This window comes from Protopterus annectens, chromosome 3.part0 (genome assembly GCF_019279795.1).
Source record: "Protopterus annectens isolate FY-2018-M chromosome 3.part0, PAN1.0, whole genome shotgun sequence".
NCBI lineage: Eukaryota > Metazoa > Chordata > Ceratodontiformes > Protopteridae > Protopterus > Protopterus annectens.
Window position 1 is genome coordinate 1,796,104,949 of NC_056731.1, and position 15,241 is coordinate 1,796,120,189.

The window sequence follows — 15,241 nt, forward strand, 5'->3', positions numbered from 1 at the left end:
TGGATTGTACAGGCAGCAGTTATGTATAAAAATTGTTTTGGAATTTCAGTGAGAGGTTGAGAGTATTCTGTTTCAGGAGAGTATTTGGAGAGTATAAGAGTTTATTAGAAGACTGAGGTCTGTGGCTCAGGATAACTGTCATGGAACCTACCACACCTGGTAGTGATACTCTTTGATAGGAAAGAATGAGGTATTTTATGCTGTGAAAGCTCAGGAAAGTGCAAATACCTTAGGAATGTTAAAAAACTCCCTGCTACTTCAACCCAACGTACTTTACCACAACATACTTTATGAAACAATTTGAAATTCAAAAAAAAAAAATTTAAAAAAAAGGAAAAATCTGCAATTTATATTAAGCAAAATAAATTTCAATATTCAGAACTCTATTTACGTCAGTTACCTCCAGGCATACTTCTCCGCTGTCCCCGGGTTTCAAATATATCCCCGATTTTGCCACAAAATTTTGTTTTGTACCAAATAAAACTGGATTTTTTTTTGAGAAAGTGTGGTGGATTTACAGTCAATGAGTCATAACAACTCTTATTTATTTATTTATTTTGTTTGTTTGTTTGTTAACCGGGTAGTGTCTGACTGGGCCAGAGGCCCATTTTCAGCGGAGACCCAGGCAGAAAAGCTTCACATTGTACAATACAAATATAATACATAATAATAATAATACATTCAGGAGTGAATTATATACAAAAGTAACTTGAGATTTATATACATAAGAAAACAAAATTAAAATTAATTTCAACAGTAATGATAGAGAAATGCCAACTGAGCAGAGAAAAATAAGAGAACTCAGCAAGAGTGTCAAATAGCATGAAGTAACAGTAATGAGCGTTGCATGTTAGAAATGTGTCTGTAGCTAGGATGTGTTGCATGCTGCTGATAGTAGATATGGAGTGTAGATGGCAGACTCCAGAAGAGAGGTTGAATAAGAATTTCAGGTAGGGTGGGGAGGGTAAGAGGTTGCAGAGAATAATAGGTTGTATGAAGTAGGTGAAACCTGAAGGGGTTGGTAAATGGTATGGGAGAGAGATTAGCCAGGACAGTCACAAGTAGAGATTTCTCCTATTTCAAAAGATGCATGTTCATTCACATTACTTTAGTCTTAGAACTTTCCAAGTTAATGGTAACACAACTTAAAAAGTGTCCCTGACTGGAGGACATTGCCCTGATTAATTCTGTCATTCTCCTTAATTCCGGGAATAAAAGGTTGACAGCTATGCCTGTAAGCAATCCCCCAGTTGGCACCCCCTCAAACAGAGTTGAGGAAAAAAAGTCCTTCAGAATAAAAAAAACAGTCTTCCAACTATAGACAAATAACTATTATGTTATTTCTTTGACTGTAGCACCAGGAACCTTTTAAAATATATTCCTTACTTTCCTTTCTTTTTGCTGTTGTGCCAGATCTGCCAGATGGCACCATTATGTTTATCCAGTTGTCCAATTTGTTACATTGGTGGCAAGAGCCAGTTATTCCCAGGCTAGGTGAGAGTCATACATCCCATCCATTCCTGCCTGAGGTGACTACTCAGTCCATTTGTTCTATGATAATAGTCAGATATGATAGAATGGCATCCCCCCCCCCCCCCCAGGAAGCTCTCCTTCTTCCTGTGGTAGCATTGAAAGTCCACTCAATGCTGTTAGTTGTAAGACTAATGCCACAACATGCTGACTTCCCCAGCCAGTGCATTATGTACTCCGTGGGTATAGTGCGCTATCTAGGTATCACCTGAGCAGTAAGTTAAAGCCACCTCCCTCTGATAAGGATAAGTGAACCAGAAGGATAAGTGAACCACTTGCATCCTCTCCAACAAGCTCTTCCCGCAGCCCGAACCACTGCTCAAACCCAGGCTGCCTGGGTCATAGTCAGTGTTTCATCCCTCTGTGCTACAGAGTGCATACCACCCAACCTGCAGTCATGGAAAATAGGTACAATGACCCTTCAAAAGTAAGTACATCCAACCAGAAATCTGGGCATCTAACATAACATTGGAATACCAAATAATACTTAACTCTTCATGCTTCCAGAAGGATTGTGGGATACTACTTAGAAACATGTTTAAAAACAGACTGACAAAAATGATATGCAAAAATGTAAGCACATGACCAATGAAACAGTGCAAAGCACATGATCAATGAGACGGTGCAAAGCACACAATCAATGAGACGGTGCAAAATTTGTAGACTTTAATGAACTGTATTGCAGAATTCTACCATACCATGTCATTTATTTTTGCTTCTGAAATTAGAGAGCTAAGATTTGTGTTCTCTTTCTTTACATTATTTGTGCAACTAGTATGTGGTCTTGTAGTATGGCTTTCTGTGTACTCTTCAGCTTCAAAAATCATGTGTACTGGGGGGATTCAGAAAATTGCGTGAAGAGGTAAATCAAGCCTGAAAATAGTAAATACCTCCAAAAATAGGTATGTCACATGCAAGTGGAAATCAGACTTTAAAACAGGTACACTTTTCTAAAATAGGGACAGTTGAGGGGGCTGTTCAAGTACATTATTTCAAACTACTGGAAAGATGCTGTTTAATATTTTCCTTTACCTGTTTTTAGTTTGATTAAGGTTTGTGAGTATATGTTACAAGTTAAATACATTTCAATAATTCAAGACCCTACTTTAACATGTCCTTGCCTGATTTAACCCTCTTCCCCTCTTCCTTTGTTCCATGAGGTACAATAAGAATTCAGTCTTACGACTCTTCCTTAAGAATTCTGATCTGAACCCCTGAAACATTCTGAATCAATGACTTACACAATCTCCGTATCTCTTTTATGGCGTTTTTGTCTACACTTCCAGCTCATTCCTTTCTTTCCTCCTTCTGTCTTTATTCCACACCATGTTTTCTGGCTTCATGCCACTTGGTTTTAGAAGTCATCTTTGCTCATATAAGAGAAACTGATAGATAGATAGATAGATAGATAGATAGATAGATAGATAGATAGATAGATAGATAGATAGATAGATAGATAGATAGATAATGTGTTATATAATAATAATAATAATATTATTATTATTATTATTTGACACACATTTTTCCTCTGTATGTGCTGACCAACAAAGCACTGTTACAGCTACGCTCACACATTCATTTTGATTTTTTCATTTATGGGATCACAGCACCATCACAATGTGGTCATCATATAGGCAGCCATCAAAGGATTTGTCTTCTTTATGCCTTATCATTCCCTGAACATGATGGCAAGATCATAAGAGTTAGGTGTGCAGTGGGGTGTTGCTTGTCACCTGCTTCCATGAATGACACTATTGCAAAGCCCTACTCCTCTTGAAAGAGAAGCCTTTTTACATTTCCAGTCTACTCCCTGGATTGTGGGTGGTATGTACGCCCAGGATGACATGATCCTCCAGCCATTTCTTCTAGGAAAGATTAGCAGACTCTTGCTCATCATTCCTCCCCTACTTGCTCCAGTAACCCCAAGTCATTACCAAACCTTTGTTATATGGGTCAGAATCTAGACTTCATTCCTCTATGCCATGGAGCCCACTACATTAACCAGCATAAGTTGCAATATGTTGGCACTACACGTTATATCACAAATGTGGTTCTGTCTTAGCAAAGACCATTGGAAATGCAGGACTTGTCATAAACATTTCAGGCAACTGTCTTTTTAATAGTGAAGCCTCTTGAAGATTCTAAACTTCCATTCAGGTTGGAGGGCTACCTTTCATATTATATGAAACTAACTCCATTATAACTTTGTATCATAAGCATGCAAAATATGTTACTGCACTGTCCAGAATCAAAAAAATATCAAGAAAGTCTAACAGCATGAAAGCATCACAGTTGGACATGAAGCATAGCAGTACATATGTGTGTGTGTGTGTGTGTGTGTGTGTGTGTGTGTGTGTGTGTGTGTGTGTGTGTGTGTGTGTATATATATATATATATATATATATATATATATATGTGTGTGTGTGTGTGTGTGTGTGTGTGTGTGTGTGTGTGTGTGTGTATGTGTGTCAGGGTCTCACAGTCTGAGTATACAATGTTATTTCTATCTTCTAAAAATCAAAGACACATGCTGAAATCATAAAATATTTTTGGTATATAAGCACATATGCAAAATATGACAAATGTGCCATATTTCTCACCTCATTTGTAGCAGATTCAGTTTGATGGTGCTTAAATGCAAAGCGAGGCAAATGGTGCTGGTTGAAATATTCAACAGCAATATCCAGTGCTTTGTTTTGTAATTCAGACACAGTGTCCAGATTCTGGTCAGCTGTGGCTGAAGAAGCCACCACAACTAAAAATAAAATGTCTAGCAAGTTCATCCTTTCTTGATTGCCCAGTAAGAAAAGTCTAATATTTATGTTCTACACAGACCCTCTGTGGCACACTTCATTCCATAGTAAAATATTAACCTGTAAACCTTCTGTGTGTTGCTATTATTGGAGTATATTTATCTAGCTGGAATGTGTACTTATGAATCAACAATTAACTATTCCAGCAGCATGATTTTTTTTTCAGTTTCTGAAAAGATAATTCATGTTAGAATAATATAGTTTAACTTTCTCTTTGTATTTTCTTTTACAAGTCCCAGTATTACTTCTTTCAAATCACAACTGCAACATGTTTTGAGCCTGATAAGGTGTCTTCTAATGTATTGTACCTTTGTAATAACATGATCAAACTTTTTAAATATTAAAACGTGATATTTGATTGTTTTTCCAAGCAAGGTCTGCCTGATGGAGCTACCTGGACTGTCATAAACTTGCATACACACTTTCAAACATTGCAGTTTTCTGTGTTCTTCATCAGAAGCACAGTCATGATAAATCCATACAGTTTTCATAAATCTAAATTATTGCTGTGTCTGTCCTTTTATAGTTTCTGCCAGCCATGACCTTTCACATGTTCTTGGGGCATGGACATCCACAGATCTGTATTTGCATTTTCATTTCTGAAAACTTGTTTCCCAGTAGAGATGACAACACTGACTACAGCATGTTAGTTTATCTTAATCCTGCAGAAAGTATTGTAACAGAAATGTACATCAAACTAAATTGAACAGAGACTGGTAACACTTAAAATAAGCCAATATATTTTACAACGTTCTTGGTTGAGATACAGCAAATGACAATTTTTTGACAGCTGCATCACAAGTTAATGGTGTAGGAAAATCAGCCAGTAGTATAACGATTGTATATTCCAAGTTAATGATCACAAATGAATTAAGCATGACAAATGATGTATATTGTCTTGGATTTAAAAATGTAAATTGTGTATTCCATTTGATATAGAGAATTTACAACTGTTTTCTTTTAATTATATATATTTTTTATGGTTATTTACATACTGGTTTCTTAAGAACTACTTTACATCATAATCATAGAAAATAATTGCCTGAGCATTCTGTAGCTTATTTCAAAAGGAAAGGCATGTTATATTTGTGTTCAATAACTATGTCTAACATCAGTGAAGTACACTACATCAGAACAACTGCTGTCTTTTTTCTTTATTTTTAACTGGCATTATTATTTAGATGTTGGAATGGGAAGATGAAACTACATCAAGATGCTTGGTTTATAGATGTTTTACAGCTACAGGTACAGTTACACTTTTTCTGTCATTTGATTATCATATATGAAACAATTTTATTTTGCTTTTCCTCTGCAATGGAAATGCTGTTTTGTATGTGTAGTCAAACTCTTTTTAAACATAGTTTTCATCTATTCAGTTGATAAATGCTGCAGATGATGGTTTGCTTTACTAGTGAAGAGTATTCTTGCATTGGATTGATAGTTGCTATACACTCTTTCAAAGCTAGAAGTTGCTTGGCAATCAGCTAGCATTATGTAATATTGGCTGACTTAATAACATTTGATCAGTAAATGAGGTCTTGGTGTCTAATTAAAAGTTGTATTGGTGTCAGTGTATCATGAATACAGATAAGTGATGTCCACACTGAGGAGGCAACAGTAGTCCATCTTGTGAAATAGTGTGTGTGTGTGTGTGTGTGTGTGTGTGTGTGTGTGTGTGTGTGTGTGTGTGTGTGTGTGTGTGTGTGTGTGTGTGTGTGTGTCTGGTAGATACTGGAATAAGACTAAGGTGGATGAAAATCAGGAGTCAGTTTTATAAACTGTTCTGGAACTGACAATGTACAGTGACAATTGTCTGTCATAAACCAAAGCAGTTTTACAATATTTACTGAAAGCTCTTAAGGTAAATCACCCCTTGCATGAATTTTTAGAGGCAATGGTGTAGTTTTATATTTAGTAACCCCCTATCCACTTGTCACATCAGTAGAAATGAAGCAGGTTTGGGCTCTGCAACTCTAATGTCTGTCACATTGTGGGATTTAAACATAATTGTTTGAACTGTTGGAACCTGCTAGAATGTGTCTTGAAATATGAAGACTAAGACTAAATGACCAAAAGAATGGACTTACACATACTAAGTCCAACATGCCATTTCTCAGAATATTTCCTTTTTTCCGAGGTATAGCGATCCTGGAGTTGGTATATATAAGCTGGGTGGTGCAAGGAGCTTGCCCCCCTACAAAAAGAAGTTTAATGGAGAATAGCAATTTTCAAAATTCACTCTTCTCCTGTGTTTTAATGAATTTTGGGGGGGGTTTATCCACACTCAGCATTCTGAGTGCTGACATTTCAATAAGGAGTCAATTTAAACCCCATCCTGCCTGTTGTAACATACTTCTCATACACCAGTGGCATTTGGCTATACCTCTGCAAAGCAAACATCCATGGTATAAGCCAAATTAATGTGCAGAGAGAGAGATAAAGCCTTAATTATGACCTGAGTAACCTAAGATTGAGTGCCAACATGGCCTGTGGAGGAGACAGCAGAGGAGGATGGAAGTGAATGGTTACCACCAGCTCAAGACTGACATGTATAGGATACTGGGTATGATGGTGAGCAGCTACAGGTTCAAGGGTATGTGCCTACCAAACAGCATGCATGCTGCAAACTTGGAGTCACACTGATGTTCAGCAACATATATGTATCTGGGCACAGCATTAAGGGAACTCTACACTATCACAGCTGATACAGGTTGGTTAATTAGCAAAAAAAATGTCCTTACTTTGTACAATGCAAAACTATGAAAGCAATTATTTATGTAAAATATAGTTGATTTATTATGATCTGATCAATGTGTTTCTACTGCTAACCTAGTATATCATCACCACCTAAACATGACAGACCATGTAAAAATGACACAAAATGACACAAATGTAGCAGACAGTTGCTACAGTTTATACCCTACCTGCACAGAGTGTTACAGCACCCATGTTATAGTTAAAAAAATCTTGTTTCTAAACTGTAGCAAACTTTTTTTGCATTAAATGTAATAAGCAGTTGTTGCAGTTTATAACCTGCCTGCACATAACAATACAGAGCTCGGGTTTTAGTTAAAAAAAAATGTTAACAAAGTGCTTGCTACAATGAGTCAAACAGTTGCCAGAGTTTATACCCTGCTTGCATGGAGTGCTACAATACCCTAAGCAAACAATTGCCACAGTTTAGACCACATATGGAGCACTGTAGTGCTCAGATTTTTTGTCCCTTTTGCCCTACTCCACTAAAAACAATATATCACAACCTCTTTAACTCATCTTTTCTTTCCATCCAATGACACTAGTCATTTTACAAGCTCTGTAGCTACATCATACATACATAAAGATTAAAAACAGTCATAAAAAGTTAAAACTGGTTATCTAATTTAATTATATATAGTGAACCATTATTAATGTATGATCCAGCTACTGCTAGTATTATATATATATATATATATATATATATATATATATATATATATTTTTTTTTTTTTTTAATGCCTTATTAAATTATCACTTAAGATATAAGCAAACATACATTTATATAAAAAAGAAAAACATATTAACTTGTTCCCAGTTACACATATTATACATCACATGTTCTTCTGTAGAAATATTATCACTCCAACATTGCATAAATTGTTCAATTTTTGCCTTATCTTAAACTTCACTCCTGCAGAACATTTTTCTGTATGCATTGTTCCTACACTTTCCATTTATTCCTATCTAATTTGCTCCTATGGTTTTCGAAAGATCCCACGTTCAGTTCTGGTATCTCTATTACAATATTCAGTACTTCAAATACAGTTTGTTTAGACTTTGATTTCCCTTTTCTAGTAATTGTTTTTTTTGGCAGCCACCAAAATTAAACTTAACAAGGCCTTACTATAACTAGGCAATTCAGATACTGTTTCACAGCTCAAAAGAAACAGTTCATTAGTTACAACCATTTGCTCATCCAATATTTCTCACAGTGTACTCTGTACGGAATTTTTAAAGTTTGAGAACTCATTATAGTCCTAAAAACACATGCTTCCAGTTACCGCTTTTTTCCCCAGCAAACCTCCAACATTTGCCTTCTACCTGAGGAAAAATGATTTTGATTCTGATTAGGATAGAAAAGTACCTATGCAAACACTTTCAAGGAAAAATCCTAAATTCTATAAACTTTTTTGCACAGTTGGGAGCCACACATATTGTCCTACCATTGTCAGCTTGTAAATTGCTTTTCCAGTCATTCTTTCTACTCTTTTCTTGCCTCCTCTGATTCATTCTCACATTTATCATGCAATATTTTATGTACTGTACTACTTCTTCTTTCAGCTGCTCCCGTTAGGGGTCACCACAGCAGATCAACTGTTTCCATTTCTTCCTGTCCTCTGCATTTTGCTCTGTCACACCAACCACCTGCATGTCCTCTCTCACCACATCCATAAACCTTTTCTTAGGCCTTCCTCTTTTCCTGTTACCTGGCAGCTTCATCCTTAGCATCTTATTCCCAATATAGTCTGCATCCCTCCTCAGCACATGTCCAAACCAGCGTAATCTTGCCTCTCTGGATCTGTCTCCAAACCATCCAACCTGGGCTGACCCTCTAATATACTTATTCCTAATCCTGTCTATCCTTGTCACACCTAGTGCAAATCTTAACATCTTCAACTCTGCCACATCAAGCTCTAACTCCTGCCATTTTGTCAATGTCACTGTCTCCAACCCATATAACATAACTGGTCTCACTACCCTCTTGTAGACCTTCCCTTTCACTCTAACTGGTACTCGTCTGTCACAAATAGCCCGACACTCTTCTCCACCCACTCCATCCTGCCTGTATACTCTCTTCTTCACCTCTATTCCGCACTCACCATTACTCTGAACTGTTGATCCCAAGTACTTAAACTCATCCACCTTCGCTACCTCTACTCCCTGCATCCTCACCATTCCTTTATCCTCCTCTCATTCACACACATATATTCTGTCTTAGTCCTGCTGACCTTCATTCATCTTCTCTCTAGAGCATATCGCCACCTCTCCAGGGCCTCCTCCACCTGTTCCTTACTCTCACTACAGATCACAATGTCATCTGCAAACATCATAGAGTCCACGGGGACTCCTGTCTGATCTCGTCTGTCAACCTGTCCATCACCATTGCAAATAAGAAAGGGCTCAGAGCTGCCACTTTTTAACAGTAGCTTATTTTCTAGATTCAACTACAAACTCTACTACAGCAGGTATTTCACTTTTGATTCTTCCATCCTTTTTGTTTTGCCTGTTATCTGATATCAATCCCTGGTAGGAAAGGCCGGCTGTAGCCCGAGTCCAAATGCCTTTTTTGGCCTCTTCCCATTCTATTACCTTTCTGTCTCTCATTATTTGCTTCTAATACCTTGGTTCATTTGCCAATTTTCTCCAGTCAATTTCAGCCCCCTCCTGTCTATTCTCTGTAACCCTAATTGCAGTCATCCCTATTGGTAAAATCTCTTTTCTCTAGACTCATGTTGGCTTAGTTCTTAGAATACTTTTGGCTACTTTATGAATATAATATTCCTTATGGCTGTTGCTATTCTCCTTAAGGATCTACATCAAAAATCCCACTTATTTTTTGAGTTTCCCCTGTTTCATCATCATCCCTTTCCACTTTGAATTATAGCTTTCTACTTGTGCTATGTTGATGAGCTTTAATTTTCTAGCTCTAAAATAGTCCTTTAAATCAGGTTATCCTAAACGACCTTGTTCTATTAGAGGGATCACCTTATCCCACTTGAACCTTGCCCTTTTCCCCACCCAGATAAATTCCTTCAACACTTTATTAATGAATGTCCACAAATTCCCCTCTGCCCTGTCCTGTATATAAAACTAAAGGGACTAAAACATTTTCACTGCTTGTATTTTGCTATCCATATGCATAAACAAGAGCTTCCAGTCTTTCAGTTTTCTCAGTTTTTGCATAGTCTTTTGTTTTGTCTATTCCTACATGTCCTTAGCTTCCAGGACAGAAGCTTTTCAAATCCACACTCTTTAAGTATTTCAATTATTGTGTACCCATAAATATGGGTTTTGCTGAACCAGTTCATGTGTGGGTACACAATTTGCATTTATAGCTTTTGTTTTATCTTCATTAATTTGATATCATGAAAAGACCTGAAACTGTCTCAAAATGTTCTACAACACTGAGATGTCCTTTTGCAGTTTTATCAGGTAATAAATTATATCATCTGCAAATAAAGCCAACTTTTCTTGATTACCATACTAAATATATCCTTGAATTTCTGAGTCACTTATTTTCTTTGCCAATGGCTCTAAATGTAAAGCAAATAACAAAGGCAAAAAGAGGATACCCTGCCTAGTTACAATGCTCTGAGACAACTTATCAGGGAGGAACCCTCCCACTTTGATTCTTGCCTCTGATCTCTCATATATCCTCTTAATTAATCTTATTATTGTATCAGGGAATGCAAATGCTTCCATTTCCTACACATAAAATCCCAGCTTACTGGGATGCTTTCTCTGCATCAACAGCCACCAACAATAGAGGTATTTTCTTACATTTTGCTTCACTCTGCATCATCATTGTTCTATTAATTTTGTCAAATGTCTCCCTTCCCTCCACAAAACCACATTGACCCATATCTATACATTTTGGCAACATCTTTGCCATTCATTTAGCTATTATAGACATAAACACTTTATAAGCATGCTTTCAAATTGAAATGGGTATATATAAAGCAGGGTCTGATGGACTGCTAATGCAGCATTAAACTTAGAATGTAGAAAAAGTAGACATTCCATGAATATAGAAACTATTCTAGTACATACTGGTAATGCAGTTGCTACTAGATGACAAATCAAATTGTATTTCAACCCCCCGACCCCACTGAGTAAATCAAGACTGACTATGATGAATTCATGCCCACAGTCCTAATTGTAAACAGTAGTTCCATAATGTGTCTTTTTGAGCTGCAGAACCATTACACAAATGACCACAATGCAATCTAACTCCAGGAGTTAATTAAGTGTGCTCCCTGTGGAACCGTGACAGGTCAGTCATGAGGGATTCTGTGACAGCCACAAAAGTGATATTGTGTAAGAGTCCTACTACATTGCCTCAAACAACAGTAGTTATGCACACTTGCCTGTAAACCTCCTAAGGCTCTGAAGGCCCATGTCCCCTTCCCCATCTCACAGGCTCCTCGTATTCTTTCATACATATTATTCTTTTAAGTCTACTTGAAGCATTCTGGTATATCCCAGGATACAATCTGTATGTTAATGACACCTATAATTCATCCAGTTCACCCACACCTGTCAACATTTTTCTGCTAGTCATTTGGAAACTCGGTAGGGTTCAGGTCAAAAGATGTGGCCTTTGGTTCCTGAATGAGACTTAAGTAAATTGTCACTATCTATAGCTCAACCCCATGTGTGATGCCCCACCACTGGACCAGTAATCAAGGAGCCTCAATCCTCACCACTGGCACCAGTGAGTGACATACACCGGAAGGATAACAAGTACATACACAGTATTTTCAGATGCACCTCTCTGCATAAAGTGCAATTTCCCTTAAGAACACATAAAGACCACAATAGAGCACATAGAGACCACAGTCAGTCCAAGGCTAGTTTCTCACTCTTTCTCCAGATCCCCGGTAAGACTCCTCACTGACACAGCTATAGAGTTGAGATCTCAGCTGAGTGACCAAACTAAGACCTTCAGAAACCTCTCTGTTGAACCAGTGTTACCAAGTAGCTGACATGCACACACTCTTTGAGGTTTGATTTATGCACACACACACACACACACACACACACACACACCTGAGAAGGGCTGGTACAGGTTTACTAGCTATGCCCCCTTCTATCCAGACTATAAGGTAGTTACCACTGCCACCAGTCAACTCCTTATTAGCTACTTTAAGGCCCTTAACAAAGAGTATCCAATCTTACTGTGTAATATATTAACACAAATGGTAGTTTGACCAAGAGCAAGGCTATTAGGAGTGGCCCACACAATGTCACAAAATAAATATGCAAGTATTCTCAAAACTTGAATATCTTACACAGATCAGCCACAACGAAAGGCTTAAATATATTTATAATAAATAATAAAAGAACAAGACAATACTTAATATATATTCACAGTGACATCAGAGTTCAAAACCACAGGAAATATTTAAAACAACATTGCAGAACAGTCTCAAATAAATAAAGAAAAATATCTAAACTTTTACTACATTCCTGACTGCATCTAAGAGAATTACTATAACCTAAGAACGTACTAATAGAGCAAGGCAGATGTGGTGAATGGATTTTCTAGTTGTTTTCAGGTCCAAGACGGAATACAGAATGCTCTGTCTCACTAAGAGACTTCTCAAATTAATATCTCAAATATTATTTCTGGGATAACTTGCACAATGACATAATTTCTTGTCATCTGACTGCTAGTTCCCAGGCCAAACATCCATTGATAATGCTGGCAGTATTTAGCATCTACCTGTAAAAATATACAGACAAGGGCTTCTTCTCAGATCTCTGGAAGATGTTGGAAGTCATAAAACAATTGCATTCCTGCATGCTTTCAAGGCTAGTAATTACTTCACCCTAAAGACAATACAGAAAGTTTCTTAGTATAGACATTGTGTCTCTTGCTGTACTGAAAACTGAAAGATACCATCTTTTATGGTCTAGCCATACAGTAATTTAATTTCAGTTATTTTTCTGAAGTTAATCTCCTGTATTCCAGTTTCCACATTTAAAATATATACATTTAAACAGTTACAATAGTGCATGTACATTTCTGTTCTCTTCCAGTATCGCACACTGTGGCTACATTTCAAGCAACACTCTGCAAATACCCTTTTCAACACACTCGTCTGTATAAGCAGTTTGATATACACATGACATACAGTTCTAATACAGTTGTAACACAAGCATCTTGTATAAATGATCTCGATATTCACCAATTACATATCATTATTTACAAAATTCCAGTTAGCTGGGCTGGCAGTATCTCCTTTCCTCACCCGTTGCATCAACAGTCTTCCTACCCTAAGTTGCATTCCTTTCAATGTTAAGTCTAAATATAAAGCTAAACCTTTCAGCACCACCTAATGACATAGCCTACTCAAATCAATTTTCTGGTCCTTACAATTTTCTCCCACCTCAATAAGGGTCCAAAAATCTATTTAGTTGTGACACCCCTATCTGCTTTGACATTCTCCCTCCTACTTTTGGACATTCTTAATATCAGTTGTATTTCAGTTCTAGATAGATATCATCTCGAAAGTACATAGGGACATACAATCACTTATGCTTGCTAAGCTACTTGTTTCTGACTCATTAATTAGTCATTCATTTATGTGTCACCATATTTATATCCAAGAAGAGACACCTCTTTCATTCTCCCTAGATATATATCACCCATATGTGTAGAAAAATATAATCAGTCCTTCTGATACCTACATGCCACATTCCATGTTACCGTACTCAGACCAAGTGAGCATCATAGCCAGCATGTTTGGATATAAGCACTCTCTCAGTAAGGAAGAGTTTACCTCTAAATGAAGGACACTTAATTAAAAATATGAGGCGAAGTCAGTTATATTGCACTGATTAACTTGGAAGGCATACTGAAACAAGAGTTCATTGTGGCTATCACATACTCCAAAGATAACAGCTGCCTTTGTTATTACCAGGGAAAAGCAAAACAAATACAGCAAATGTACATGTGTGTGCCATTTCCTCTTCAACTAAAGCATTCTATATAACTTTGGAAAATGTGCTTCATTTATGTTGCTATAAAACGTTCCCAGCATGCATTTAAAAAACAGCCCATTTAACACATGCAGTTATAATTGTAAAAACTGCAGAGTTTGATGCAATGAAGACACATTACCATGTTCACTGCTGTGTAATTCACAGCATTACAAACAGATTTGTAAGTAAAACAGCTCATATTACATATAAGCAACATTTAAAAAAGGTAAGACTTTTTTTTTTGATAATGCCCGGTCAACAATGGGTAAATAAATAAATAGTATCTTCCTAGACTGGACTTGCAACACAGCCCCATACAGTGTTTCTTCAAGGACCTTTAAGGAAGGATGCAGGGCATCAAATGGGAATAAGTTATTTTCTCCTTGTTGCCAGTGTTTTGGCTGTGATACAGGGCTTGGTAGTTGGCTCATTCTTAGTCACCACTTTCATAAGCCATGTGTATCGCTACATGGGAGTCCTGCAGTATGTTGAGTATACTTTTGATGAAACAGGAATCATCAACTCTTTTGCATTTATTGTTATGCTTCATGGAAATTCTCCAAGGAACAGAGCTGGACCACAAATAATGGGAACAAGCATGTCTCTCCTTAAACCCAGTAGTGTCCGATATCAGAGTTAATATACTTAGAGATGCTGTGATACAGTGAGACACTAGCCTTCCTGTCAAAATGCTGTTTTTGTATTTTTTCTTTGTAGTCAAAGATTTGAATGTCAACTATTTTTGTAATGGGTCAAATTCCAATGAAAGTCAGCTCAGTGTTTAGCCACAGATCCCATTATGAAAACTCAAAGAAAGTGTAATATTTTATTTTATGTTATTTTACTTATATTTGTTTACCTGGGTAGTGGACTGATCAATATTCAGTTAGTGACATGGGTGCTGGAGAGGCTGTAGGAGGAGGAGGATGGGAGTAACCAGCTGACCTCAATGCACCCATGCTAGCAGGAGGGAGGCAGCCTAGGCTCACTGTATAAGCCATAAACAAGCCTGCTGAGCTCTGTGCTGTATAAGTAATGAGTCCCTCAGACAGGAGGTTATTTATGCATTCACATGGTCAGTGATTGTAAAGCTGGTAAGGATGAGGAGATGTGGGGAGAATAACCAGACAGGAGGTTATTTATGCATGCACAAG

General features: G+C 37.2%; 1 protein-coding gene and 1 long non-coding RNA gene across 2 annotated transcripts in view; one reads left to right on the top strand and one right to left on the bottom strand.

Annotated features, from left to right (window-relative positions):
- Positions 1–4,379, bottom strand: part of RARRES2 (retinoic acid receptor responder 2) — a 170,046-nt gene extending 165,667 nt beyond the window's left edge. Inside the window, exon 1 of the mRNA XM_044065840.1 lies at positions 4,131–4,379. Coding sequence (XP_043921775.1) covers positions 4,131–4,313 — 183 coding nt within the window. The 5' untranslated portion in view covers positions 4,314–4,379. The remainder of the gene's footprint in view (positions 1–4,130) is intronic.
- Positions 1–15,241, top strand: part of LOC122797065 — a 234,397-nt gene that overhangs the window by 46,732 nt on the left and 172,424 nt on the right. Inside the window, exon 2 of the long non-coding RNA XR_006364028.1 lies at positions 5,525–5,588. This is a non-coding gene — a long non-coding RNA (uncharacterized LOC122797065). The remainder of the gene's footprint in view (positions 1–5,524; positions 5,589–15,241) is intronic.